At 43.0% G+C, this 26,672-nt stretch overlaps 2 protein-coding genes across 6 annotated transcripts in view; one reads left to right on the forward strand and one right to left on the reverse strand.

Annotated features, from left to right (window-relative positions):
- Positions 1 to 7: 7 nt before the first annotated feature.
- slka (STE20-like kinase a) lies at positions 8 to 20,455 on the reverse strand. Of its 4 annotated transcripts, XM_035607056.2 has the most exons (20): positions 19,765 to 20,455; positions 17,139 to 17,303; positions 15,188 to 15,236; positions 14,525 to 14,674; positions 13,539 to 13,611; positions 12,987 to 13,181; positions 12,697 to 12,778; positions 11,833 to 11,964; positions 10,403 to 11,650; positions 10,180 to 10,310; positions 9,188 to 9,311; positions 8,746 to 8,925; positions 6,902 to 6,994; positions 6,185 to 6,256; positions 5,106 to 5,235; positions 4,088 to 4,212; positions 3,794 to 3,988; positions 2,643 to 2,768; positions 1,946 to 2,059; positions 8 to 1,809 (listed from the first exon to the last, which is right to left on the reverse strand). In XM_035607056.2, the coding sequence occupies exons 1-20, from the start codon at positions 19,912 to 19,914 to the stop codon at positions 1,663 to 1,665; spliced, it is 3,681 nt and encodes a 1,226-aa protein (XP_035462949.1). In that variant the 5' UTR covers positions 19,915 to 20,455; the 3' UTR covers positions 8 to 1,662. The 4 variants fall into 4 exon arrangements, with proteins under 4 accessions (XP_035462949.1, XP_035462951.1, XP_035462950.1 ...); XM_035607058.2 differs by lacking the exon at positions 6,902 to 6,994 and having other exon boundaries at positions 19,765 to 20,454; XM_035607057.2 differs by lacking the exon at positions 6,185 to 6,256 and having other exon boundaries at positions 19,765 to 20,454.
- Positions 20,456 to 22,654: 2,199 nt separating this feature from the next.
- The window catches only part of sh3pxd2ab (SH3 and PX domains 2Ab), a 48,726-nt gene continuing 44,708 nt past the window's right edge, over positions 22,655 to 26,672 (forward strand). The window contains exon 1 of one of the 2 annotated variants that reach the window (XM_035606328.2): positions 22,655 to 23,071. In XM_035606328.2, the coding sequence (XP_035462221.1) occupies positions 23,000 to 23,071 (72 nt within the window). In that variant the 5' untranslated portion in view covers positions 22,655 to 22,999. The remainder of the gene's footprint in view (positions 23,072 to 26,672) is intronic. The other variant, XM_035606329.2, reaches the window with a different exon arrangement.

The raw sequence follows: 26,672 nt of genomic DNA on the forward strand, positions 1-26,672 counted from the left end.
GCAAATAAACAGTCCATATTTTATTTACAACAAAAATCAAAAATTTCCATTTGCAAGGACATTTTTAAATACATTTGATTTGACATCAAATATGTATCCACCAAGAATATCAGTTGTGGTAGAATGACAATGTAACAACACATTAAATGCTGTAACTTAACCAAATAAAAGAATATCTGAAATCTATGGGGCGTATGGTATAATTCACAAGACACAGTCTCCAATAACCCCAACAAAAATCCAGCATTCATGACAAAACACCAGTCAATGTAGATGTGGGCGTACAGAAACTACGACGATATGCAGTGGCAAAATAAACTTATCGGGCGCCTTCATCTTGAAACAGGTCTCTTTTTGTGAACCATCGATACTTTGCTCGTAATATACAGCCAAGGACGTCGCCTCACACACTGAAGTTTATACAGTTACAGATTACATTATTTCATCTTTCAGACAACACTTGTGTCACCAATAAGAGTGATTACAGCATCAATATATCAGAGAATACTTGCTTGGGGAAAATACACAAGGTCATAAAATACTAAAAGACATATGAAAAACAAGGTTAAAATTATAAAAGGCTTTGGGTGAGACGAAGGTGACTCACTGTCAAAGATAGATCGACAGATTACGACTGCATATTTTCTTTTGAGCTCTTGTGGCAAAAACAGTGCAAATCAACATTTTTTACATTCCTTTAGTAACTGTTTGTGTTCAGACTCCCAGAGGGGTTTTAAGTGATTTGTTTTATATATGTATGTATATATAAATCTTTCCCAGGAAGAAACACGTCACCTCTGTGATTAACTAAACAGGGGAACGCGTGTTTTGGAGCAAAGCACTGAAATGAAATTGTGTGGCTAAAAAGCGATGGTTGTATTTTTTGTTCATTCATCTCTCAAGACTGTGAAATCATCATGGGGATTTGATTAAACTTCATATGTAGGTACAGACATGTAACGTTTCACTCATTTACAGCACAGTACATTCCGTTTCATTGTAACTCACAGACTTCTGATCCTGACATGGCGCATTTCTTTCTTTTTTTAATCTCATGGCAACAGACAGAAGTGCGCAAAGTCAGACAACACAGCCAGAACATTTCCCTTTGAAACAGCTCTACCTTCCATGCAGCCAATACAAGATCTCAGAGTTGGCTCCATCACTGGCTGATGTAAAATGACCTCTGCATTTTGTGATTATGGGTGGAAATGATAACCAGTTATTTAAGTGCAACACATTCAGGGAGCACTGTATTTACTGCAAGCTGGAGAAAATGACCACAGAGAAGTGCCTGAATGCAGAAAACAGAATATACGAGGCACTGGAGATCATTCACACTTGTAGCAGGCTGCATTTGACCATGTTCTGATCAGCGTGATTGGCCTTTGCTACCAACTGCAGACTTTTACATTTTCAACATGCTCAAAAAAGTGCATATCATCCATCGGACACTTTCTCAACAAGCTGAGAAAAAACGGATTAAGTGCGTGTGTAGGCACGTCATGCTCACTTATGGTGGAATCAAAAGAGGTGAGGACATTTTTGATTTTTAAATCACGGTTAACGGTCAGCGGAATGACGTCGCTCCCTTGGGACGCGTCTGTGAGCGCAGCCGAGTTTGATGGGAGTCTGTTCTGCATCACAGACAGGACAGTGAGGCTATAAACCGGTGTTGTGCAAGTGTGGGATGGGGTAGAATTTGGACACTCGACTCTGAGTGGTGGGGTTAAGGCATTCAGATTCACCACTCATCTTGAAGAAGACCTCCTGCTCCTGGAGCTTCCGTGTGAATTCCTCCTCTAACGCCTGCAGGGGGCAGCAGATACACAAAACAGAGTCAACCGCAGCCGACATTACAGGACAGAAATGTGAGCTCCAGTGTGAATGCAGAAACGGTCTCTGTAAGAGCCTTACATTCTTAAATTAAGGACATTAAAAGTACCTTCTTCCTGGGTCTGAGCTTCTCTCTCCACTCCTTGATCTCTTGGCTGTGCTCCTCATCAAGCTCCTTCAGCTTCTGGGTCTCGTGTTCAATCAGAAGGTGGCATTTCTCATTCTGAAAGAAACCGTGTGTAGATACAGGATTGATGTGTGGATTAACCAAAAGCACCTACCATACCTTGTATATCTGCACTGGAATACAGTATACTTATCTCTTTTTACTTAGTTATTTTCATTTTTTAAATCAGCTTTCAAACTAGTATTTCTAATGATCCTTCTTTAGTCACAGTCCACTTATTCATAATCTTAGTATTTAAGCTTGACATGTTCTACTGTTGCATCACATAAAATGTGGTCTAATGGTGATTCTCAACCTGGGGATTCGCAAAATAATTTCAGGAAAAACTAATATAATAATATATTCAAAATAGAATTTAAACTGGGAATTGATTTAATTGACATTAAATTGTCTGTACCTCTGTTAAGATCTGCTTTAGAATTATAGATTTTGTTGGTGGGAGTCAAAATCTGTGTGTAAATGAGTCATGTTCCTCCAACTCATCTGCTCTTAAAGTGAGAAAACGTGCCCCAGCCTGGTTATTCTGGTGGGTTGCAGTTCGAAAAGGTTGAGAACCACTGGTCTAAAACACAGAAACATAAAAAACTTTGTGTGTGTGTGTGTGTTCACTGAGCGCCACCTGCAGCTGCTGCAGCTCCCTGATGTTCGAGTCACACTGCAGCTGCAGATCTCTCATCTGGTTCTCGTGTTTCTGGTGTTGATGGAGCCTCTCGTTCTTCTGCCTCTTTTCTTCCTGGGATGCGAACTGGACCACAGACACAAAATACTGTTCAACACTGCACAAAACAAAACTATTAAAGGAGACATATTATGCTCATATTCATTCATTCATTTGGGTTATTACTTGGCTTTACATGCTGTAATGTTCAGTAAATACATAAGTTTCCTCGTACTGTGCATTCCTGCAGCTCCTCTTTCCAGCCTCTGTCTGAAACACTTGGATCTAGCTCCTTTCTCTTTAAGGCCCCTCCCTGCCAATGACGCCCAGTATGCTCTGATTGGCAAGCAGGCCCACTCTGTTGTGTTTGGTCAACCGCTTCCGTCACAAATAGGAAGTTCTTTCGCTCTTGCTCTATCCAGCTCTGTGGGGGGCGTGTCAGACGAGCCGCTGGACATGCTTTATGCACATCTGTAATATGGTGATGTCCCCATCTAACTGTTGACAAGGCGTTTCAGGAGCTTCAGGAGTAGTTTTCTGTCGGGAAGAGGACCTTCCTTTACCGCAGACTTTCGGCTTTTAAAGACCTTTTTGCAGACCTTTTACATAAATAAAAAACCTATATAACAGGAAAGGGAGAAACTAAAAAGGATAATATGTCTCCTTTATGCGTGTTTTCTCTTGCCAGAAAGGTCCAATTTTGAAAAAGTGTTCTGCTCGTGCGCTGCTTGCACATTAAAGAGTGGTGATTATGCAGGACAAGTATGAGGGCCGTTTCAAACATGAACTACACCGACTTTAACCAAAACAAAATTACAGGTATCTCTGTTTTCTATGTACACTTCAATGTGTCAGGCAATGCCCTATATTTGTACCAACTACCTTACTGTCCCAAAGATTGTGCACTGGTTTTATCAGAACACAACCAAACTGAAACATTTTAAATGGCAGCGCCAGGTAAACTTGTCAAATGGCAACATGAAAGTTACGGTCTGAAAATCCTAGGTGTGACTCTATGTGGCATAGTGTTGCATGTTTAGTCACTTCTGCTTAATGTGTCTAGTAGAAATTGTAAGATAACTGCAGCCAGGGCCCACACTCTGTGTCTGTACCTGTTTTATCCGCTCCCTCTCCTGCTCGGGGGTGACGGCTGTGGTGGCAGTGATGCGGATGCTCTTCTTGAACATGGCCATGCGGGTCTTGGCCTCGCCGCGCTGGATCTTGGGCAGACGACCCCTCTCTTGAGTCTGCTTGTTCTTCATCTCCTCTATCAGCCGCTGGTTGTAGCGCTGCATCTGCTCCATCTCCTATAGAATAGCCGCACGCACACAGTTTTTGAGTTCAGCAGGGTTGTTTAAAGAACGCTGCACATTACATCTGAGCATATTTCTTTCTTGAGCTCTTACCTTCTCGTGCCTCTTCAGCAGCTGGTGTCTTTGCAGGAAATACTGGTCCTTCAGCTGCTGCTTAAGCTGCTGGTGCTTCTCCTGCAGGTGGCGCTCCTCCAACTCCCACATGGCTGCCTCTCGAGCTACAAAACACAGGCACACAAAAAAGTCGGACAACACTGTCAGCAAGTGAGACAAGCTGTAACGTGTCCTCTCAAACAGAGCATCAGAACTCTCATTCTACTGCAGGTCAACATCATCATTTACATACTGCTGGTGAGAAAATACGGTGCTGCCGACACACACTCCCTTTGTACAAGATGTATGAACTGGGCTGTTGCTTGAAGACACCATGTTATCATTTTAGGCAGATTTAATGATAACCTAATCCAAGGATGGATAGATGTCAAAGGTCGCATAATTTGGTGCATCCAGCTAAAGAAATCTGAACCTGAAGTGCGACAGCACAGCTCAAACCAATTGATTCAGTTTCATCAATCTGATTTTCAAATCATACTAAAATAAATAGAAAGATAAAGTTGTAGTTAGAAAAGTAAAAGTTGTTTTTTCTAATGGAATGCTTTGAAAAAACAGCTAAGCATAATCATGAACTTTATATAAAATGGACGTAAACTCCAGGTCCATAAGTTCAGGTGCCCAAATCCTGTATTCTCTGGAATGACCAGCAGAGGGCGACTCACTGGTTGCAAAAAGAAGTCAGTTTCTAAAGAAGCCTATGAGAAAATGATTCTACTTCTCACTTGATTTATAATGTCAAAAATTTTCCAGAGGAGTTTATGGTTCAATCAGTAGTTTCACGTCTTCTTCAATGCAGCCTGGTGTTCATTTGGTAAATTACTGTTCCATTTACAGTAAAACAGACAATAAAGCCAGGAAAGCATTGGGGCGCAGATACAGCTTGATTGACAGCTAGTACTGTAATTGTACTTTACAGCAATTGGTGCAGAGAGCATCACGTTGGGTTGATACTTGTGTCGTATACATATATTTCACTGTTGTTTTCTCCAGCCCGTACCTCTCATCAGCTGCTGCTTGTGGTTAAGGCAGTCTCTCTCTATGGTGGTGATCTCCAGTTTATGCTGTTGGATGATTTTCTTTAACGCTCCGTCCAGGTCTTGCTGCTGCTTCTGTAGGAACTCCTGCTCCTGAGGAGCCGGAGAGAGAGAGAGAGAGAGAGAGAGAGAGAGAGAGAGAGAGAGAGAGAGAGAGAGGGAGAGAGAGAGAGAGAGGGAGAGCAGTGAGAAACAGCCACAGCAGACAGAGAGAGAGAGACAGAAAGCAGAATAACATGTCACAATGCCTGATTTAACGTAATATAATCTAGTCAAGTCATCCACTTCAAGCTCGGCACAACACAGCACTAAGATGCCACATCATCGACTGGAATCAGCAGAGAGGACACTCAGAGATCATGGATGGCAACGATCCACAGTGGAGGTGAAGAGAGGAAGAGAGAAGTTAACGGTTCAGTTGAGATTCAGATTCACAGTCTTATGTGAGACAACATCTACATTGACATTCACATTGTCTAGGGACCAGCCTCCACCGTGCCCAACTCAGGACATAACAATGATCAATTGTAGTTTTCTATTTTTACACATAGTTTGAAAAGATGCGATGTGAATGATCCATTCTTTTAATTTTTACTCTTCCTTTTTATTTTTAAGAATGCAAAGACCAGCGACTTTTACATCCATTTCGAGAGGCAGTTAGACAATATCTGGACCTCGGCTGAGACAGAGACAAACATGGATCCAGACAGTTGGGGATCAACAACTACAGCCGCTCTGGGACAGAGACACTGTGCATGTTTACTCCCAGACTCAAATCTCTAAACAGGGCCATATAAAATACACAAACTAGATGTTGAACATTTGTGAAGTTGTGGAGGAAAAAAGAAGAAGGGAAGAGGACCACTGCACAAACACAGTGATGACAACACGCAAAAAAGGAAAACAACACTGCTCATGCTTACATGTGTTATTCCTAAAGCAAAACTTAACCATCACAATCTACCCTGTCTCTTAACTTTGTACACATCTAAGAATGGGCCAGAGAGAAACAGGGCGGGAGAGGGGGTGGGGGGGAACTTACATCCTGCATCTGAGCGTTGAAGAGTGCGCATGAGGACAACTGAAAAGACTGTATCATAACCTGGGCCACTGCCTGCGGAGGAGAGCACACAGCGCACTTGCCCAGATCAGGGACAGACAACACACAGCAGGCTGAGGATCTATTGCACGCACGCACGCACGCACGCACGCACACACGCACGCACGCACGCACGCACGCACGCACGCACGCACGCACACACGCACACACGCACACACGCACACAGATTCTTCCTAAGTTATGTGAGAGATGGCCCTTTCCATTTTGGGGGATATCGGTGAGTTTCATGTGCACAGATCAGTTCTGCATGAATGTTAGGAGGAAGCAAGTTAATCAGCTACGGACGCTCTTCTCATAGTTCCGGCATTTCAGTTTGAGCATTTTTTTTTTTTACTTTCCATGCTGCTGGCTCATGTTGAGTGTTACCCTTTAAAGAAAAGGAGGACTTTGTCCCTGATGACGTACACGCAATTCATAAAAGATGCACAGGCAAAACAAAGTTGGGAAATGGCTTTTCAGCGCAGTTGTTCACTGAGGAAAACAAAATCTGTGTCTGCGATCGCTCCTTCGTTTATTAATTCACCGTTTCCTATATGATAAACAGTTCCACTGAGTGACCTCACAGGATATATGGAGGGATGAAAAAGGAAGAGAGGAAAAGTGAGCTCCTCACAGAGTGAGAGACGGGTGATGGTTTACCTCGGCAGTCTTGAAGAGCGATAGGTCGTCCTTTAAGCGTTTCATGAGCTCTTTTCTCAAGTGCTTGGGTGACTGTCCGACTTCCTGTTTGACCTACAATGTGTGTGCAAGAAACTGGTAGGTGCTGTATGTATATTCTGAAAATAAGAGTCAGGAACATGCACGGCCCATTTTGAGAGGAGAGATGCAGCATCCAGCCACCAACTGATTTAAAGTCAGCAAGCCTAAAAATCCCACGCCCTGCGTGTGATGTTTCTTTGAATTTGTCAGTCGGCCCTTTTTGATTAGTAGTTAAAATCAGAGCGTGTAAGAAGAACTGTTTCAACTGCAGGAGTTAGAGTCATAATAAGAGGAAGTCAGAAGGAAGATTTGACTGCCACATGGAACAAGAAGTTAGTCTCAAAAACAGCCCCCATGTATTACTTTGCGTTTGATTCAGTCCCACAGCCATTGGGAACATTTTCGGACTCTTGAAATTTAAAAACCTGAGCAACTGAGTTGGAATCATCTGTTAAATACAATCTCTGAATATTTAGTCCTGACTGGCAGACTGCTGCCAGCCTCTCCATTTATAACTGAATGCAGATAAGACATTACATATATTAAACTTGAAATGCTTTAAGTCTCCTTGAATATTTAAGACAAAGGCTGAAAGTAGAAATTATCTTCACTTTTAATTAATCTGTAAATTATATTTCCAATTAAGAAAAACAATTTCCTAAAAGTCAAGGTTTTATCTTCAAATTAAGTCATTTGTTTTATCAACACCCTGAAGACGAGACACAAGACAGAAGAAAACGGAGCAAATCCATTGAAGAAAATGAAACTATGTGAAATTTGTACAGATGATCAAAATGCTCGTTGATTTATCCACTGATTGATTTTTACAGCTTTATTAAAGACTATTCCGCATCAGTTACTCTGAAGCAAGGCTTTAATTATTTACCCCCAAATGAGCCCATCACCACTTAGAAAAAATCTTCAGAAACTTTTGCCCAAATACACGACCAAAGCCACCTCACACACTCATACAGGAAACATGGTTATTCAATAAACACAGAGACAGTACATTTTTTTAAAAAGTACAACACTGGAAAAACTAAACATTTTTTATCAGTAGCTTGTTTGGAGCTACACAACAACAAAGCTGAGAGCTGAAGCGCGACCACTTTAAGGCAACCTGCAATAACATTATATGTTTCAGTACAGTGAAGAAATATGCTCTAAGAAAGCAAATTGCAAGCTGCACCACCAACACCGAGTTGAGATACTGCAAACTGCACAGTGCGTGCCAAACGGCACTGCTGCCATAAAAGAGCCGCATGAAGCAAAACACACAAACTGCAAGCGCACGCAAAACATCCGACAAAGCATTTAAGTCTGCAAAGCAGAGAAAGAGGCAGAGACGACTAATGGAGAGACCCAGCATGTATGTATAACAAGCTCATCTTTGTTTAGTCTGAGACTGAAATTTAATCACATAGTTTTCTAAAAATCAAAAAAATAGACTTTGTAGCTCAGTAATGCTACAGAGGCAACCAGAAGCCTCCGGGCAGATGAATTATGGATACGACAAAACTGAGCTTGTGGCGGCAAGAGGAAAGACAGCAGAGACTGTCTGTCTGTTGGTGCCATCATTCGGACACATACAGTAACAGGCAGAAGAGCAAAGCAACCCACTCCCTTAGGATTAATACGACACAGTCAAAGTAAGCCAACGCCGAACACATGCACTATTCAACAGCTTGTATCTATGAAATGCAAATCCTTACAACCCCAAACTCCCCCGGTTAGGAGCCGACCAGCCCACTTCCACGCAGAAACACTCATGCATGACCACATACCTCTTTCTTGCGGTTCTTCAGCATGTTTTGGAACTTAGAGAGCTCCTTGTCTTGATCCGCTTTGATGCGCTTGGCTTCGTCCCGCAGTCGGCTGGTGTGATCCTGCTCCAGTCGCTCGATGGTCTGCTTCTGCTTCTTCTCAAGATTTTCCACTTCTTGGTCATATTGACGCTTCTTGGCCTGCACGGACAGAATCAGCAGACACTGGCATCAGCCTGACGAGATGTCCTGTACTGTAAGTTTCCGTAATATCACAGGATCAATACAGATCAACATCAAAAAGTTTGTCTCAGGACTTTTGACTGTGAATGCATCTATATGGGGTCAATTTAAGAGACATATAAATGATGATCGATAGAGACAGATGTGTTCTAGTTTCTTACGAGTTGGCAAAATAATACTTCAAATCATGCACGAGTGCGGTATGAACAAAGTGACTCACAGTGGTTTCCTGTTCAAAGCGCCGGTAGATGTGCTCTCTCTGCTGCTGCAGCTTGTTGCTCAGCTGCTGCTGGGCCCTCTGCTCCTCTTTCTGCAGCAGGCGCAGCTCTCTCAGCTCTTGCCGCCTGAGGAAACCGCACCAACAGTGCAGTCAAGGTACCGCCATATCATCTCATCTCAAATTCAATGATTTGTTATTGATGAAAGTTTTATTTTTTTCTTCTTAAAACTTTTATTTTTCCTCTCTGAGATGGGAGGTCAATGGTTGCATGTACGTTTTTTCCCCTTATATGTAACAAAAGTAAAGCTGCAACAGTTAATAAATTTATCGATTAGTTGATTAAATGAATCGCCAACTATTTTGATAATCGATTAATTGGTCCAAGTAATTTTTATGAAATAGAAAGTAAAAATTTCTTTGATTTGAGCTTCTTAAATGTGAATACTTTCTGATTTCTTTGCTCTTCTATGACAGTAAGCTGAATATCTTTGGTTCTGAGACAAAACAAAACAAAACATCATCTTGGGTTGTTTTTTTTAACCATTTTATGACATATCATGGACCCAACAACTAAACGATTAATCGAGAAAATAATCAACAGATTAATCGATAATGAAAATAAATGTTAGTTGCAGGCCTACACAAAAGATTCATCGCAACATTAGTTTCCTCTCTTGATTTGATTATTCTGGAATGGTTTGCTACACAACTATGCATTACTAATTTTCCGGTCATGAACTCAACAGCGAAGAGTCCGACGGTACTTATACAAACATTTGAAACGTCATGCTTTTATGTCTTTAAAAGGCAACATGCGAGATGACAGTAACATAAAGCAGCATTCATCACACGACATAACTCATCTGGCTTTTGTAAAAAAAAATCTGTGGGAGTCGTAAAATACAAGAGAACTATTTAAGGCAGGCACGTTAAATAGGTCGTGTCCCATATTTGGACCAATAGCATGGTGAGAAGATTTGATACAGACGTACCTCAGGAACCTCATCTCCTCGCTCTTGGTGTCGTTATCCGTCACTATCTTTGACGTCGTCACGCTGACCTCCACGCCATCCACCATGAACTTACGCGTCTTCTTCAGAGTCTTCTTCTGACGTCTTGACTCCTACAGATGAAAACAGGGATGTTTTGGGTGCAGAAATTATTAAAATTGTGGTGATATGTCAACAACTGTGGCAATAAGTGAGGTTTTGTTACCTGCATAGAAATAGAGCCCCCTTCTTTGCTCTTTGACAGGAAGCTGGAGATGGACAGATTGAGGTCGAGGCTGTTGCTATCAGCGGCGGAGCTGCTTCCAGAGTCGGAGTCCTTCTCCACATCTGGCTTGATCACAGCAGGACTTCCTTGCTCCGTCTTGGATTCAGACTCCGTTTCACTGTCTGGAACGGACACGGCATCTTGGGAAGTGTTCTCGTCGGCGCGGGTAGATTTTTCCTCATCCTTCTTCACAGGGGTGTCTTCAGATGGTGCCACTTGTTCTGAATCTTCACATGTGTCTTTGACTTCATCGCTGACTCCATTTATGGATTCAGTTGCTGCCTCTTTCTCCAGATCGACCGTCTCTCTGGTCTGGTTCTCGTGTTCAGGCTGCTCGGCCTCCTCGGGGGCCTCATCCTCGGGCTTTTCCTCTGGCTGACGTTCTTTGATCTGCTTCTCCATCAAAATGTCAGTGGAGGAATCATCCACGCTTGACTTTGAGTCTGTGTCTCCATTCACCTTTGTGTCCTTTAAATTTGAATCTATATTTTCTGTGTCTACATTTGCATCTGTGCCATTAGATGAGTCTTCTATTCTGTCATCTGTCACTATGTGTTGAGGCATCTCCTCAGCTGGTTCTTTGTTTTCTTCTACTGCCTGTGATACATCCCCTGTTACAGGTTCTGGTTTCTCTGGTCTATCTTCAGGTTGCTCTTGTGATTTCACAAATTCTTCTGTACCTGCTTCTTCTTTTTGTTCTTCTTCTTTCACATCATCAGACTTATTTTCTTCTTCTGTTACTTGAGTAAGCTCATCCTCCGTTTTCTCTTCTTGTGTCTCCTTCTTTTCCTCCTCTGTTTCCTGACCATCAGTGTAAAGGTCTTCTGTATCTAGCAGTTCTTCAGGCTGTGATGCTATGGGCTCTGTAGGAAACTCTTCCCCCAGTTCAGTTTCTGGTTTATCTTCTGTAAGATCTTGTGAGACCAAGTCCTTGCTGGTCTCCACTATCACAGAGGCCAGGTCTTCATTACTGGCGTCTGACACCTCTTTGAGTTTCTCCTCCTCAGTCCTGTCTACCTCGCTTGTTCCAAGTCCTTCGTCAGAGAGCTTATCACTGGTCCGGTCCCCAGGCTCTGCCTCCATCTTTTCTGTAACAGATTCCAGCGTGGAGGGAGTTTGTGGGGCTTTGTCATCCTCTGAGCTTGCCACACTTGCATCTGATGGTGCTCGCTTGTGCCCAGGAACAGGCTGAGTCAAAAGATAGAAATATATGAAAATCATAATGACTGATAGAAAAGGTCACAGCACTGTCTTCCCGAACATATCAACAATGGCAGTTGGAGCTCATACACCGTATCAAGAAACATTTGGTTGGTTACTATTATGCTTGTTACTGTATACAGAATATATACAATCATAAAAGTAGATACCACAGGTGTTTCAGGCTCTTCTTCCTCCTCCTCCTCTTTGCTGTCCTCGAGCTCCTCTGTGACTTCAGCTTTGGCCTCGGCTATGAGCTCTCTGAGAGGTTTGCTGTCAGTCACACTGGTGACAAAGGGATGCTACAGAGATGCACATAGACACAAGACATCAAAATAATTAGAAAAGTGGCCGGGTTGGCTCAGTGGAGAGAGCAGGCACACATATACTTTGAGGTTTATGCCTTGACGCAGAGGTCCAGGGTTTCGAATCCGACCCGTGACGATTTCCTGCATGTCTTCCCCCTCTCTCTCTCCCCTTTCTCACCTAGCTGCCCTGTCAAATTAAAGGCGGAAAAGCCCCAAAAAATAATATTAAATAAAAAAAATAAAAAAAATAGAAAAACCTTTGTCCTTCACAAACTGTCAGGCTGAATTGAATACAAGCACAGACCTTAAGACAGAAAAGTAGAATTAGCAAGTGGTGGTTGTGTGCTTCCACAAAAACAAATTAACCGTTTACACTGATGTCTTCCAGACATGGATTTGTGGGAGGACGTAAGGTCACAGTTACCTTGACCTTTGACCATCAAAATCTAATCTCAGTTCATTAGTGAGTCCAAGTGATCGTTTGAGGCTCAAGTCATTTCTGAGGCGTTGTGTTAACAGGTACAGACGACGGACAAACAACCTGAAAACATGATGCCTCCGGCCATGGTTGTCGCCAGCACAGAGGTATAATGGCACCCTTAAAATGTGACGCATTCACATTCTTAACATAAATGTGTACATTATCTGTGGGTTTTATTACAGGCTGTGTAGCTGGATGTGTACTGAGAGATAACAACAGGCTGTGAAGGGAATAAGGCAGCTCACCTGTAGAAGCTGTACTGGACCCCACCTGTGATCCACATTCTTATCAAGTGCTTTCCGCAGAAAGTCGTTGAATTCTGGTGACCTTTCAAGAATAAATAAGAAAAGAGTTTGTTTAACACGTAATAGAGTTGTGTCCCTCCTGGGTCAAATTATTACAGTTCTGCCCTGTGGCCTGTTTAGCATTAACAGTACAACACACTTTAACACATCACACAGTCAACATCTCCTTATCTCCAATCCGGAAACATTCCAGCTCCACCTCTCTAGTTATCACCAGCGCACCATCTTACCAGCGAGAGGGATGCATGAGTGTGGGCGGCTCTGACTTGGCTATTTTCAGCAGCACTCTCATGGGATTCATCTCGTGGTTGGGTGGCTCAATCTGTGCCAGCTCTATCAGGGTAACCCCGAGGGACCAGATGTCGGCCTTGTAGTCGTACGGGCGGTCCTTGGACGTTTCGCACATTACTACCTCTGGGGCCATCCTGTAAAGTGAGAAGTCAGTATGTTTGTATTTAGCATTTGGCCTGCAAGTGCTTTCAGACATGTTATTTGATATCTTTCTGATTCCTACAGGTCCATTCTCTTTACTTTTTCAACAAGCAAAAGAAGTCAAGCAAATCGTATGCATGTGCATTTTGTTCTGGAATTTTAAGGATAGGAAACCTGCTCAGTATCTAAAGCTGAGGTCATCACATGTTTAAAAGTGCATCTAAATTAGTCAATGGGGCTTTTGTGTCACTGCAATGAAAAATCATCACCCAAGTCTGTGGGACACACTGCAGACAATTATCCGATGGACAGGGGCGAGTGCCCTCATGTAACCAGGTCGCATGACTCACCAGTACGGAGTGCCGATGAAAGAATCTCTTCTCTGTAACGTCTTGGTATTTTTAGCAGACACCCCGAAGTCAGCTGAAAGCAGAATTGAGTAATGATTCTTTTCATCAGAGGATCAAAATAAACAGTAGAATGACACAGTGACTCCATTGGAATAGAAGACAGGGAGTAACATCAAGCACATTTCTACTATCCTGTCTTTACTAACTTACTCAGCTTTCAAATATGAAGCCCAGAGCCTGGGCAGAAGTCTATCCTCACTGCCAGCACTTCTGTTATCTGTACAACTATTTCTGCCTGCTCTCTTTTCCCTCACATCACTTACCATATGTACACATTAGAGGGAAAGAGAGATCTATCATTAGGTCCCCGGTGACTGCTTGATAATTATTGTTTGCCTGGCTCCGTCATGAACCCTCTGCCTACAGAACATGAATCATCAGGGAGCCAGCAGCTCTGGATGCTACAGCAACAACATGGACACCTTAACTTCTTGAATATTATGTAACCAGGTCAGTTTATCTCCAAAACTCCAGTATCCAAGTGGTCTCTAAAAAAATACAGTTCTCTCATTTGGGCCAACAGAAAACACACTACTTCATTTTCTACATGTCTTGTTACAATGAGTCATTGTGACAATGAGTCATTCCACTCGGAGCGAATGTAAAAACAGCGCTGTGCACTTGTCACCATTGTCCCCCAAAGTCATTTAGCTCAGCTGGTTGCCACAGCGATGATGGCCAAGGGATCCACAATTGACATTACTAGTTACCTTTTTTTATTAATCTATTAGTGTAGGGGGGTTCAGATTGGCCACCAGTGACGTATATCTGAGAGAGAACCATGCAATGATTCATCTATTGTTCTGAGTAGCATATAAAGTGTCTTAAATTGTGTTTAGCTGTAATACAAGTGCTCTTTTCTTCCTGAGTGTTCCTTCACATTTGGTAAAATGTTACGACGGCAGAGAAAGACAAGAGATATTTACCCAGTTTCACTTCTCCATCCAGGGAGAGGAGAATGTTCCCGGCTTTCAGGTCTCTGTGGATGACCTTGATCTCGTGGAGGTAAATCAAGGCCTCCAGGGTCTGCCTACACACCACACGGATCTGGGGCTCTGTCAGGGGCCTCTCCAGTTCTGTGGATTAACATGCACACAGATAATTCTTCAGGCACATTTTTTCCAGATCATAAGACAGACTGGGCCATTTGGACATATTAACATAAATAATGATGGCCGGGTGGTATCCAATAGCAACTGGAGGACAAAACTCCACCCTTAAACCATGCAGCAATGTATGACTGATCTGGCAGAATACATTTCTTTTAGGTGAGTCAGACCACAGAGCAGAATCTACCTCCAACAGTGGAGTGAATTTACTGGTATCCTCTTTGTTGTAGTAATTCACAAGTAAGTAAATGTTGTGAGGTGTTACCTCAATCTTCTAAATAAGACAAAGTGAACAGACCACTCCTTGAAATCTGAGCTACGGTAATTACGCAGTTGGAATGGCCTCTCCAACTGAGCAGAGGAAAAAAAAATCCCACAGAGGTTTCTGGGTGGAACAAAAAGAGTTGGCACTCAGGGATGGAGCAGAGAAATGGCTCAAGAACTTGTTGTTCTGTTTCCTCCAATGAAGGAGGGACTTACCCAGCATGATGGCATCCACTGCGCCACCCGCACAGAACTCAATCAGGATCTGCAATTTGATAGAAAAAAAAAGCAGAAACATTTCTAATGTGTACAGTGATGCAACAAAGCCCTTATTTAGCTCAGAGGAGGAACTATTAGCTAAAGTAGGTAAATAACGCGACCTTTAAGACAGACGTCAGCATCCCTGTTCTATGTTATTGATTACGTTGTAGAGCCATTCCAAGAAACCAATCTATCAGACACAAAGATATCTATACCAATCTTCCTCTATTGGCACGTCTTGTGTTTCCCATTTCAGGACAATCTTTATTTTGGAATCTCTACACAGTTTCTTGTAGATTCAAATTCTTTATAGTGTAAATCCTTTGTTTGTTTGTCTACATACAACATCGAGGATATTTCGGAATATTCCAAGATATTTCATCATAAATTCAGATGAAAAAACTCCCCTTTCGGTTTGCACATGACAATTTATTTGAGAGAAAAAAACTAACCCTAGCCAAAATGAATTTCTAGAGCAGAAAAATGTCATTCTTGGAGTGAAGACGGATGGATTGCTGCCACAAACAACTGTTCCATCTACTCTTACGGTGTATTAACCACATTACTTGTATTAAATGTAAGCAGAGGTGCTCTCAACACAGTATAGATCTCGTGACGTGCTTCAACTAGGTGACTTGCTGTATAATAATACAAAGACTATGGAGTTAACAGTTCACAAAGCACATGTGGGTTGACTACATGAAAAGCCTCAGAGCGTTAGATGAACGTTTCCATAATACCATTATTGAAATGTGAAACTGCCCAGCTCCTGACCTCAGCTGTAACAGCTGATGTAATGTAACCAGCCACCACTTCATCTTTATTGGCTTTGCCTGCACGTTACTTGGCAGCTCATGGTATCATATGATGGAAAAAAAATCAATCAAAGCTACAAAAGAGTTCCACCCTCTATTCAAGGAATCAAACAAAGAGGAGAAAGCAAGTGGTTCTTCCCGTTCTGCAAAACAATTTATTGTGCCATGGGAATCTCGCTTGTATTTGACATTCTTGTGCCTCTGACGGGTGTAACGAGTGTGCACAAATTAAAATTTGCTGGTCCTAATGTCTAATCGAACCTCACTCATATTAATATAAATTCCTCCTATTTTCACCAAACTAATTTCCTTGGTTTATCTGTAGTAGAAAAGAGGAATCAACTATACTTTAACTCAGCGGCCAACACATGCAAAGCAGAAGCAATTACACATTCATCAGGCTGCTTAAAGATCGCAGACAGTGGGACAACCTGCATGCAGCTCTGAATTATTCAGAGGCACTTTCTCCAGCCACCAAAACCCACTCCATTATCTTCTCATAGATGTGGACAGTCCACAGGGGACAGTCACATGATACCACCTGCCAGGACCTAATTGCTCTCGGGCCTTTTGCTGCACACACAGTGAGATCTACTGACCGTGTATCAAAACTGCTCAAGTTAAAATAACTTTGTGAGGAAGCAGATACAGGTATTATTTTTTTTTATAAAAAGGTTCAGATACTTTTACTTATTTGGCACAATAAATAAGGTAACAAAAATGGGAGAATTCACCTGGAAGTGATAGGCTCTAATTATTATCAGAAAATTCCTTACGTGCAGAAACGCACTTCTTCACCCAGTCGATTATTTCAAATAAGATATTGCATATGTATTTTTTCAGGCAATCCTGTTGCAGGGCATGCAACATGACCAGTTTTAAACCATTCCAACGGTTGCCTACAGGAAAATATGTGGTCCGACTCTCCTTTGATCCAGCGATGTGAGAGTTCTTTAAGAGATGGCATGACAAATTGGAGATGAATTTGAGAGTCTCCCTGCATGACTAGTTCACCGCCTCTGTGTCTCCTTGGCTTGGAATCAACAGCAACACACAGGGAAGGACACTCAGTCGGGCACTTGCTTGCTTACCCAAAGTTTGCCTTCAAAGTAAAAGGCGTCCAGCAGTTTGACAATGTGATGGTGGTTGCAGGAGGCCAGGATCTCAATCTCCACCATGTAATCTTCCAACTCATCCTCCGTCTTGGTGTCAATAACCTTGGCAGCAGCGAGTGTCCCATTCTGCTTGTTCTGTGCCTAAAAACAAGAATAACAAAAAAAAAGAGGAAATATTATTGTGTATTCTTACAACACAAATTCAAACAGAGCAAAGGGGGATTGTATGGAATGAGTATGTTGGACAATACATGTTATTACTTTGACTGTAGCCTAGCTACTGAAGTAGAACAATTTAATTTGAGACAAAAGCTATTTTGGAGCTGGAGTAAACCAATCTCCAAGGGGATCACAACTCTACAAATACATTTTTATAGAGACTTTATGATAACATCATCTTCTAACCTGCTCTAACAGAAACTCATTTTGTGAAACTTGCCGACTTCCTGCACTTCCTTTTCTATTTTCTTTATTTCCTTTCACTCTGATGCACCTGCTGCAAGAATGCAATGTGAAGTCAAAAGTTATACCAAAAATTGAATTATTCAATAAGATTCTGATCAGGTAGATGGCTTATGATTGACTGTAATGGTAACACATGCCTCGCAACCTTATTCCCGATTAGGCTGCATTCAAATAAACATTAATCCGGAAAAAAAATACCACACACCCCTTCAAAAACAAGTGGCTGAGAAGTTATTTTAAGGCCAGCTTTAGACCTTAGTGTTTGTGGATACAGACACAATCTCAGGGAGTTAAGGAAAAAGGAATGGGCGGGCGTGTTGGGAGGAACTGCTGCAGAGTGTGTCAGACACTATATTTACTCCGTTCTGACCTGACTCACACCCCGTCCCTTTCTCTTTGTGCTGACTGACGGTTGACATCACTGACACATGCAGATTCAGTATTGGCTTCATGGTGGAAACCGCAGCGATTTTGTTCCTCATATGCATAATCAAGGCATCAGGAATGTTGTTAAAAAATCCTAACAGCATAACAATGAGTTAAATATCTGACACTACCACGCGGCACGAGGACTCAACCTCAACCTGTCTCTCTTATTATAACATAGGTGCATCAGTTTAACTATGTGAACTGGCAGGCTGTGTTAAAAACAATTATGTAAGGAGTTTCTTGTTAACTCCTCACAATTACCAATGACAAGCCTCCCTGCACAGTACAAACTGTGGTGGATGTGTTGTGTACGTGAGGTCTTTACTTCTTCTTCTTATTCACTCTCTTCAACAGAAGATTCACACTTTGCTGGCAGTCTCTGTCAGGCCGCCCAAATGATGCAACCATCAACAGCCTGTGAAATATTTGATGAAATGAACTGCGTTGTCTGTGTTGACAGTAATGTGAGCTGATGAAGACAACCCCCCCCCTCCCTCTCTCTCTATGTGTACAGGAACAAGAACTCAGTGCATTGTGGCGGGTGATATGTATCTACAACTTAAGTGTGAGAGGGTAAAGAAACGTCCTCTGTGCCCTCGTCACAGTTCGCTAATCAGATAAAACGTACTTGGAGACTTGCAAATGAACTTTTCTGGGCTGTGAGCCGCGTCACTTGACCATAACGGATCCAGGAAGGGACAACAACAGTGCCTACAGAGAGAGGAGGTTTCAGTGCAATCAAAAGAGTCTACAAATTGAAGTGGAGAGAAGAAGCGTCCTGTGGAAGCAATTTCCACTACACTACAAGAAAAGCCTAATTTCTCATTGGTTCATTTACATACATCCATTCTTTTGGAGAGGGTTGGAAAGACTTAATTAAAAGTATGCACAGTCACCCCCCCATTCAGAGACAAATACAGGTATATGAACAGAGCTTCATGTCTCGTATATTGCTGACCGTTTCTCAATGTCAAGCATATTCCCACACAGACAGCCTTGCAGAGTAACACCAGTCATTTGACAGGTGGTGGACCCAAACCCGGGGATACTTTGCGATACAGGGCAAACCACAGCCCCGAAGGAGGAACTAACTTCTCCCCAGCTGTGTGACTCGCTCTGCAAAAGCTGAACTGTCTTTTTTAAGTCCACCTGCTTTTGATACTGTTCGTCTGTGTCCCCCCCCCACCCCCCTCCGGTTTCTCGGAGCGGCCGTAGGAGAGGCGTGAATCCACGTCGGGCAATCGTTTGAGGCCGTGTTTGTTCTGTGCAAGTGGACCACACCTTCCGCAGTTCGCCTGAGGCCAAGTGCCACTCAATGACATGGCAAAGTCGTGATAGGAACCTGACATTGTAACGTGGGGGGGGGGGGAGAGAGAGATGGTCCCGAGCTTCGGGGCTGACAGTGAACACAGCATCCGCCCGCCGTGCGTCCGTTTGTTCTAGCATGTCCTCGCGCAGGTGTGTGACAGTGACGCTGCGCAGTGGTCACACAGTAACAAGGGACCTGTCACCTGTCACCGCCCGGACGCGGTGAGGAGAACGTGCGCCCCCGAGGCTCCGGTGGCCTCGGGGATGTGGCCCGAGCGAGCACCGGCGCTGTCACCGCTGTCATGTTAACGTTGCGTCATAAACTAAAAATTAAAAATTAAATAAAACAAAAAAAAATTAAAAAAAAAAACAGGCGTTGAGGCGGATGCGATACAGTTACCTTGTACACTTTCCCGAACGCTCCGTCGCCCAGCTCCCCGACGACCTCCCAGATCTCCTCGGGGTTCACGTCCCTGTGCACGTGCTCGTACTGCTTCTTCCTCTTGTCGGGCCCCAGCTTGAAGATCTTGCGAAAATTGAAGAAAGACATGTTTCCCCCCCCACCACCACCACCACCACCACCGCAGGTGAACTGCCAGCGCCGCGGATGCGGTCTGGTGCTTCGGTTATTTCCGCCAAAGCAAATGTGGCGCTCTTCTTCCCCGTCGTCGAGCTCAAATGTCTATCGGAGGAACACACGCGCGCGCGCACAAAGAATTAAACAAGAAAAAAGCGGCATTCGTGCGTTGAACGCGGGCGGACACGCCGGTGTAGTGGCCACTCAGCTGTGATAATGTCAATAAGAAGTTCCCCCTCGTCGGCGGAGCTCCACCATCACATCCCAGCTAGCGGTGTTTTCGCAGGCGGGACGCTGGCCGAGGGGCCGAGTGGAGAAGAGTTCGCTGGCGTTTTCCGTTTAAAACCCGCCGACACGAGACGAAACTGCGGATAGGGAGCGTAGCATCACGTCTTTTCCATTATTTAACGTCGCCGAGAAAAGAAAAAAAAAACACACACACACACACACGAGCTATCAATGGAACCTCATGCTTCGGTTGGCTGTCCGCACAGAAGTTAGCGATGCGACGTCAAGCTAGCCAAGGCGGCTGTGTGGATGTCCGTTAAAGAAAAACGCCCCGTCAAAGTAAAACCGCTCGCAAACAAACAGTCGTACATGAGACGTTTTAAGTGTGCTAACAACGATATGTCGCCAACATCGTGTTACATCGTGTAACGTTGCCTTTTGTTCAGCGGAATGAATATGGACGTCCATGGCATGGATTAGTATTATCATATGCCTCAAAAGGAGATAGTTCGTGCTTTTTCTTTGGAAACTAAGTGTAACCGTTTCCGCTGCCGGCTTGTCTATCAGGCGCGAGCTTGACGCGGCTGTTTAACGGTATCTGTTTCCTGGATCTCCTCAGCAGGACGTGCGCTGCTCGGTGGCTCAGCCCCTTGACTCTAGTACGCATGCTACTTTTCGTCACAAGGAGGAAAAAATGATACAAGTTGTTGCACATGTTAACCCTGTATAGACCCACAGTGTGTCATAATGAGTCAGGGGATGTAGGCCTCTTGATCAATTCAGCCAATTCAAATAATTATAGCAATAACCAGTGGTGGATTGTATCTAAGTACACTCACTCAATGTGCTTACCTTTGTATCAATTTGAGGTACTTTAGTTTTTATATGAGGTGCATAATATACTTTTTTACTCCACTATTTGACATCTGCAGTCACATACAAAACATTAAGAGTAAATGAAATATGATGCTTTGTAAAAAAGAAAAAGTGTAACAACTCAACAGTAAATACAAGCAGGCCACTTCCTTTTTTCCCCAAATAAAAATGCCCAAACTTCCGTGTTAACAGCTTCTCAGATATGAGGATTTGAAGCTTTTCCTTTGAATTACTCAAATAATTCTAATCATTATCCAATCATTTTGAAGTTTGGAGTTTTGGCAGGACAAAAATTAGTATTGTGAAGGTGTCACTTTGTGCTATTGGTAATGGTGATGGAAATTTGTCTCAGAAATTCAGTCAGTTCATTGAACAAAATCTGGAGATTCATTCATGATGACCAAATAAAGGTTAGTTGCTCTCCTATACGTTCAAAAATCATTTCCACTTTAATTACATTACATTACAGCAGAAATGTTCTTTTTATTAATGTATGCATGTAATGCATGTGCAACACTAATGTAATGGTGTAATGTATGCTATACTGGTATTGCACTCACATGTTTCTGCATTGAATACTTCCCTTGTAATTTTTTAAAGAACAACTTGCCCTTATTTGAATTAAATATTTATTCTTAAGTCACATTGTAAATGCATTTGACTTGTAATGGAGTCTTTAGATAATTTTGCAACAAATGTTAATGATTTTATAAGATGATCCTAGAATGTATCAAATCTGAATCTAAAAAATGAGAAACTATAGCTGTCAAATAAATGCAGTGAAGAAAGAAGTACAACATTTCCCTTTTGTAATGCAGTATAGTACAGGTATAAAGTAGCAGGAAATACTCAAACAAAATGCATGTAGTGTAGAAATGTGCTTAAATACATTACTGGAGGAAATTTCCCCACTATTGCAGACATTCTTAAATTAAGAAGAGGTCAAATTTCCTGTAGTCAGCGCCCCCGCGTGGACATAGTATGTTATTCTCTGCTCTACCTCCATGCTCCCCCACTAGGAGGCAGCAAAGTAATTCAAAGATGTTGTAAATGACTATGTTCGTTTAAGTGCTGTCGGAAATACTTTTTTTTGATACTTTTTAATTGTTTTACATTTTAATTGAGAGCCAGAGTATACGATGTAAACATTATTGCATGTGATTGCCTAAAAAGCGTATTATTGTGTGTAGCTGTCACTCGCGTGTTTGGGAATGCACACGTACTACTTTCTTGGGATTCAAAATACAACATCTCTGGTATAGGCTTTGTTTTTTCCAAGAGTTTATTGCCACAAATATGTTCACTTGTGCAATTCACACACGCACGTTTTGATTTGCAGGAGGGGGGGCACACACACACACACACACACACACACACTTGAAGGCAGCAATATTATTCTCTTTTCCATCCACTTTGAATGCAAAAATGAAACGGTTAGATCTGTCCAAAAATGTCCTCCAAACTGTCGGAGGATGTCAGCTAAGTAGTGTGTCCAATTCCCGCACGCGAGGAAAACAAAGGAGCCGATCCCAGTGAGCCTTCACGTGTCCAGAGGTCCTTGGTGCGGTGGCGTCCGGCCAGCTGCGGCGGGACCGCCCCGTGCGCGCGCTGGCATGCGCTGCCTCTCTTTCCGTACTGAGCCGGGGCTGTCCTGCCCAGAGGGAGGAGGGGACGAACCGAACCCGTTTTTGGTTTTTTTATTGCGATGTCATGTTTCACAGGGAGTTCAGAAGCTCCCAGACCGCCCCACGCCACCGTTTCCACGGGTACACCCAAAAGCCCGAGCCCGGACGGAGAGCCCACCTCCCCGCTTTCACGTTCGCATTTTTCTCCCCAACTTCGCCTCCGCGAGGAGGCTCCCTTATGCGTTTGACACCTTATATCGTTTTCATGGGCAAACGTCTTCTTTTGCACTCTTTGTAGTACTGCGTTGTGCAAATCCTATTCGGCCAAGATGCAGCTCCGCACGGTCCTCGACGTCAACGTTGTGGATGTGCAGAAGAGGAGGAATCCCTCCAAGCACTATGTAAGTTATCGCTTTATTCTTGGACTCTGATTTCAGAGCTGTGCAAATTATCTGTCCCCCCCCCATACTTTTATGTATGTATTTACTATTGTCGTTTACAAATAACGAATGACTGTTCATTTGCATTTGTCATGATCATGATCATCTGAGGATGAACCCCTAGGACCTCAGCGACTCAAGTTTCAGGTTCACATTAGAGTCTTTGAGTGACATTTTTATAGATGGAGAAAAGAGTACGTGTTTCTAGACAAACCAATGTTCACTTTGTGCAATATTTTCGTTTTTATGTATTCTTTTTAATGCACTAGTTCTTGAAAAACAGTGCTGTGTTGTGTGCTAATGAGTAAACGTTAGCTGGGGAATGTAGGTAGACATACCATCTGACAAACGGCCTCCATCCTCCTCCACGTCAACAGAGCACTGGCATAGCTGAAGACTTTAAAGACCAACTGAAATCAATGGTCTTTAAAGTAGTGTCATTGTGTAGTGTCTGTATTTTTTTTTCTGATTAAGAAAAGCAAGTAAGGGGTCTTTGGGGAAATATCAGACCTGCTCAGCAGCAGGAGGGTCTTGTCCCTGTCTGTGTTTGATTGACAGCAGCTGGCAGGCTGAGCCCTGACAGGGGAAAGAGAGGGAGAGAGAGAGGGAGGGAGAGAGAGAGAGAGAGAGAGAGAGAGAGTAAACAAACTCAGGGTGTAGCTTAAGGTCCACCACTGGCATTAAAGAGTATGTGCCATACCGGCGTTCATACAAACTAAGTGATAATTGCAGGTATGCGATAAACTGCTTGTCGCAGGAGAACCCAGGGCACGTGTTTGAGAGAGCAGACGTGAATGCTGTAACGGGAAGAAGAAAAACAATTTCAGTTTGACTTGAAGTCTCGTTGAGACTATGTGCTTCACTCTGCGGTCAGAAAGTATTGCAGACCAGGAAATAGCCCTGGGCACACCACCAAGCCGACAGCAGATATGTAAATATGTAATAGACAACCACACACTGTCCCACGCTCGATGCATTAGAGGAAAAAAAGTCATGCATTCTTACACTGACACTATCTGTGATCTTCGTCAGTGCTGCACAGGAACGGCCATTTGCCAGGTTACAGGGTTCGGACACTCCCTGCTTTCGGTGCCTATGTGTTTCTGACCGACGGTACACACACAAAGATTATCAAGAACAGAGAAGTTTGTGCTGTCAATCAGCAACCAGCATAGTGTCAAAAACCTCTTATACCACCTGTAAGTTACAGTTTGGTTCTCCTTGTTTACTACTTAATATGAGCTGGAAGGAATCTGTGTAGCAGTTCTTTAAAATAGCAAGGGTCACACTTATCTAATTTGCTGGAGGTAATGTACCATCCCGGCGTCTTTACACCCATATGAGAAGCAGACATGAGTTTCGCTGTGGCCAGACACAGGGAACAATAATAATGGACTGGGATATCTTATATTCATGTGTGACCAACGCCGTGTAGCCAGACAGGAGGAAGTCCCCTTATCACAAGAGTGGGGCTGGCGTTTGGCTTGTACACCACAAAAGAATATGATATGGTACTTGTTCCCTGACCATCAGATGGGTGTTGCATATAATGTCCGGTGGCCAGTAAAGAGGTGCTTGCTTCCATCACTGCCCTTGAGACTTTGGAGATATTTCACAATTCAGCAGGAAACAAGCACACGGACAGTTTTATTTCCATCCACTGGAGGAAGACTATCTGTTACAAGGTGGGGTTGAAAGATGATTCTTTGAAGTCCCATAGGATAATGTCATAGTCTTGTTGCTCCAGTTCGAGGAGTTTGTTTCATCTGTCGTTCTCTAAATAGGCCTCCACTGTTCCTAAGACGAAGATCCTTTGAATCCACGTTGCAATAGCCTCTCCGAGGTCGGGTTTTTCCACAGCATTCCTTGGTGGTCGTTGTTCACAGGGGAGCTTTCTCTGTAGATGTCTGTAGATTCATCAGCCCTTTCACATTTTGTCATGGCGGTCCAGTAGCGTGGGGAAAGGATTACATTGACCTGAGAGAGTGTCAGCGGAAAGAGAGCGGATGCCTGCAATGTTGGCAGCCGGCAGGTTTTTGTGGACATGCATAGGACTGTTTTTGTTTGACTGCCACCTTTTCCTCACATTTTCTTGCATGCTTTTGTGGTCAATAAGATATTTACATGGATGAATTTCTGAAGTGAAACGATAAAACAATGTAGTCATCAGCACATCTCAGTCAGACATGCATTTATGTATTAAAGACCAAGGAGTTATTAAAGCACTAGGGATTTGGACCATAAAACTGCAATTGAGCCAATTTCACACCGATAGGTAGCTGAGCTTTTTCAAAGATGACAAGGATGTACCTCATTTACTTTCTATGGTTGAAGTTTGGTTTTCCAGGTAACGCAAATGGTTTCAAAAATTCAAAAATTGTCAAAAAAGAATTGGGAAGATTGTGTGTCACTGTTAAAAGATACAAACGTTGACCACTGGTAGGGGACATGCCTGCTGGCTTTGGCAGTGTTATGTTAACAGTGTCTCACTACTCTTGTCCCACTTGCTACTGACAGACAACAGTGTTTTTTTCCCTCGGCAACAAGAGGCCCTGGTCAGAAGATCGTAAACATGTTAGTGGATTCATGCGAGTACAGGATGAGAGGGCCTATCCCCTTCGTAGTCAGCACACAGTGCAGGTTGCTGGGGTAGTTACAGCAGAGATGATGTGCATACAATACAGGCTGGTTTGTGTTTAATCAGTCAGGCAGTATCTACTGTACACCAAGGTAGAGCATGTTCTGAACACACGATTCATTAGTCAAATGGATGGAAGAGGTGGCTCACCATGTGCTGCCTAGAGTTCACGCCCATGATATAGATATAAAGGGCTCATTCTAAGATAACAGTTTTACAGTCTGTAATGATCTGATATTGCAGCCCTTGCACCAATTACTTTCGTTATACTGTAATTAACATTTACTGCAATAGTATAACCAGGCGTTACCCAGTGCCCATTTTATGAATGACGGCTGATCTCACAGATGAAATTACTTTTCCTACTGCAAGTATATGTGACATGTTCACTGCCAAGAATTCTTTAATTCAAACAATATTGGCAGGGCCATTTTTTTTCCTGGATTGTAAGTTGATGATGTTGGCACTGTTTTCTTCATGAGCTCAGCCATGGTGACTGACAGATTGTGAATATTGTTTAACGGATAGTTTTGAGGTAATTGTACTCTTGTTTTCAACGCCAGTGCTTCTATACACCTAATAGTTGTGGAGATATTGAGGAAAACAAAAATGTGAACCTCATGGTGGCACCAGCGGAAACGTTCAGTTCTATCAATGGGATTCATCGTCTGGGGACCATGAAAGTTTAAAGCATAAAAATGTCAAAGGTTTGCATGTTAGCAAAATCATTGTGGGCATGTTGGCATTCTAATGTTAGCATTTGCAGCCTCATAGAGCTGCAAGCACGGCTATAGACCTTTTAGTCTGGTCTTGGCATTATCTTAGTGACCTGAGTAATCAGAGCCGCTGAGCCACGAGACATGTGTCAGTGGTGCTGCAAAAATCAATCAGTCCCATCAGGTACAATTGGATTAATTAACCTGA

The sequence above is a fragment of the Scophthalmus maximus genome, chromosome 10 (assembly GCF_022379125.1).
Source record: "Scophthalmus maximus strain ysfricsl-2021 chromosome 10, ASM2237912v1, whole genome shotgun sequence".
Taxonomy (NCBI): Eukaryota; Metazoa; Chordata; class Actinopteri; order Pleuronectiformes; family Scophthalmidae; genus Scophthalmus; species Scophthalmus maximus.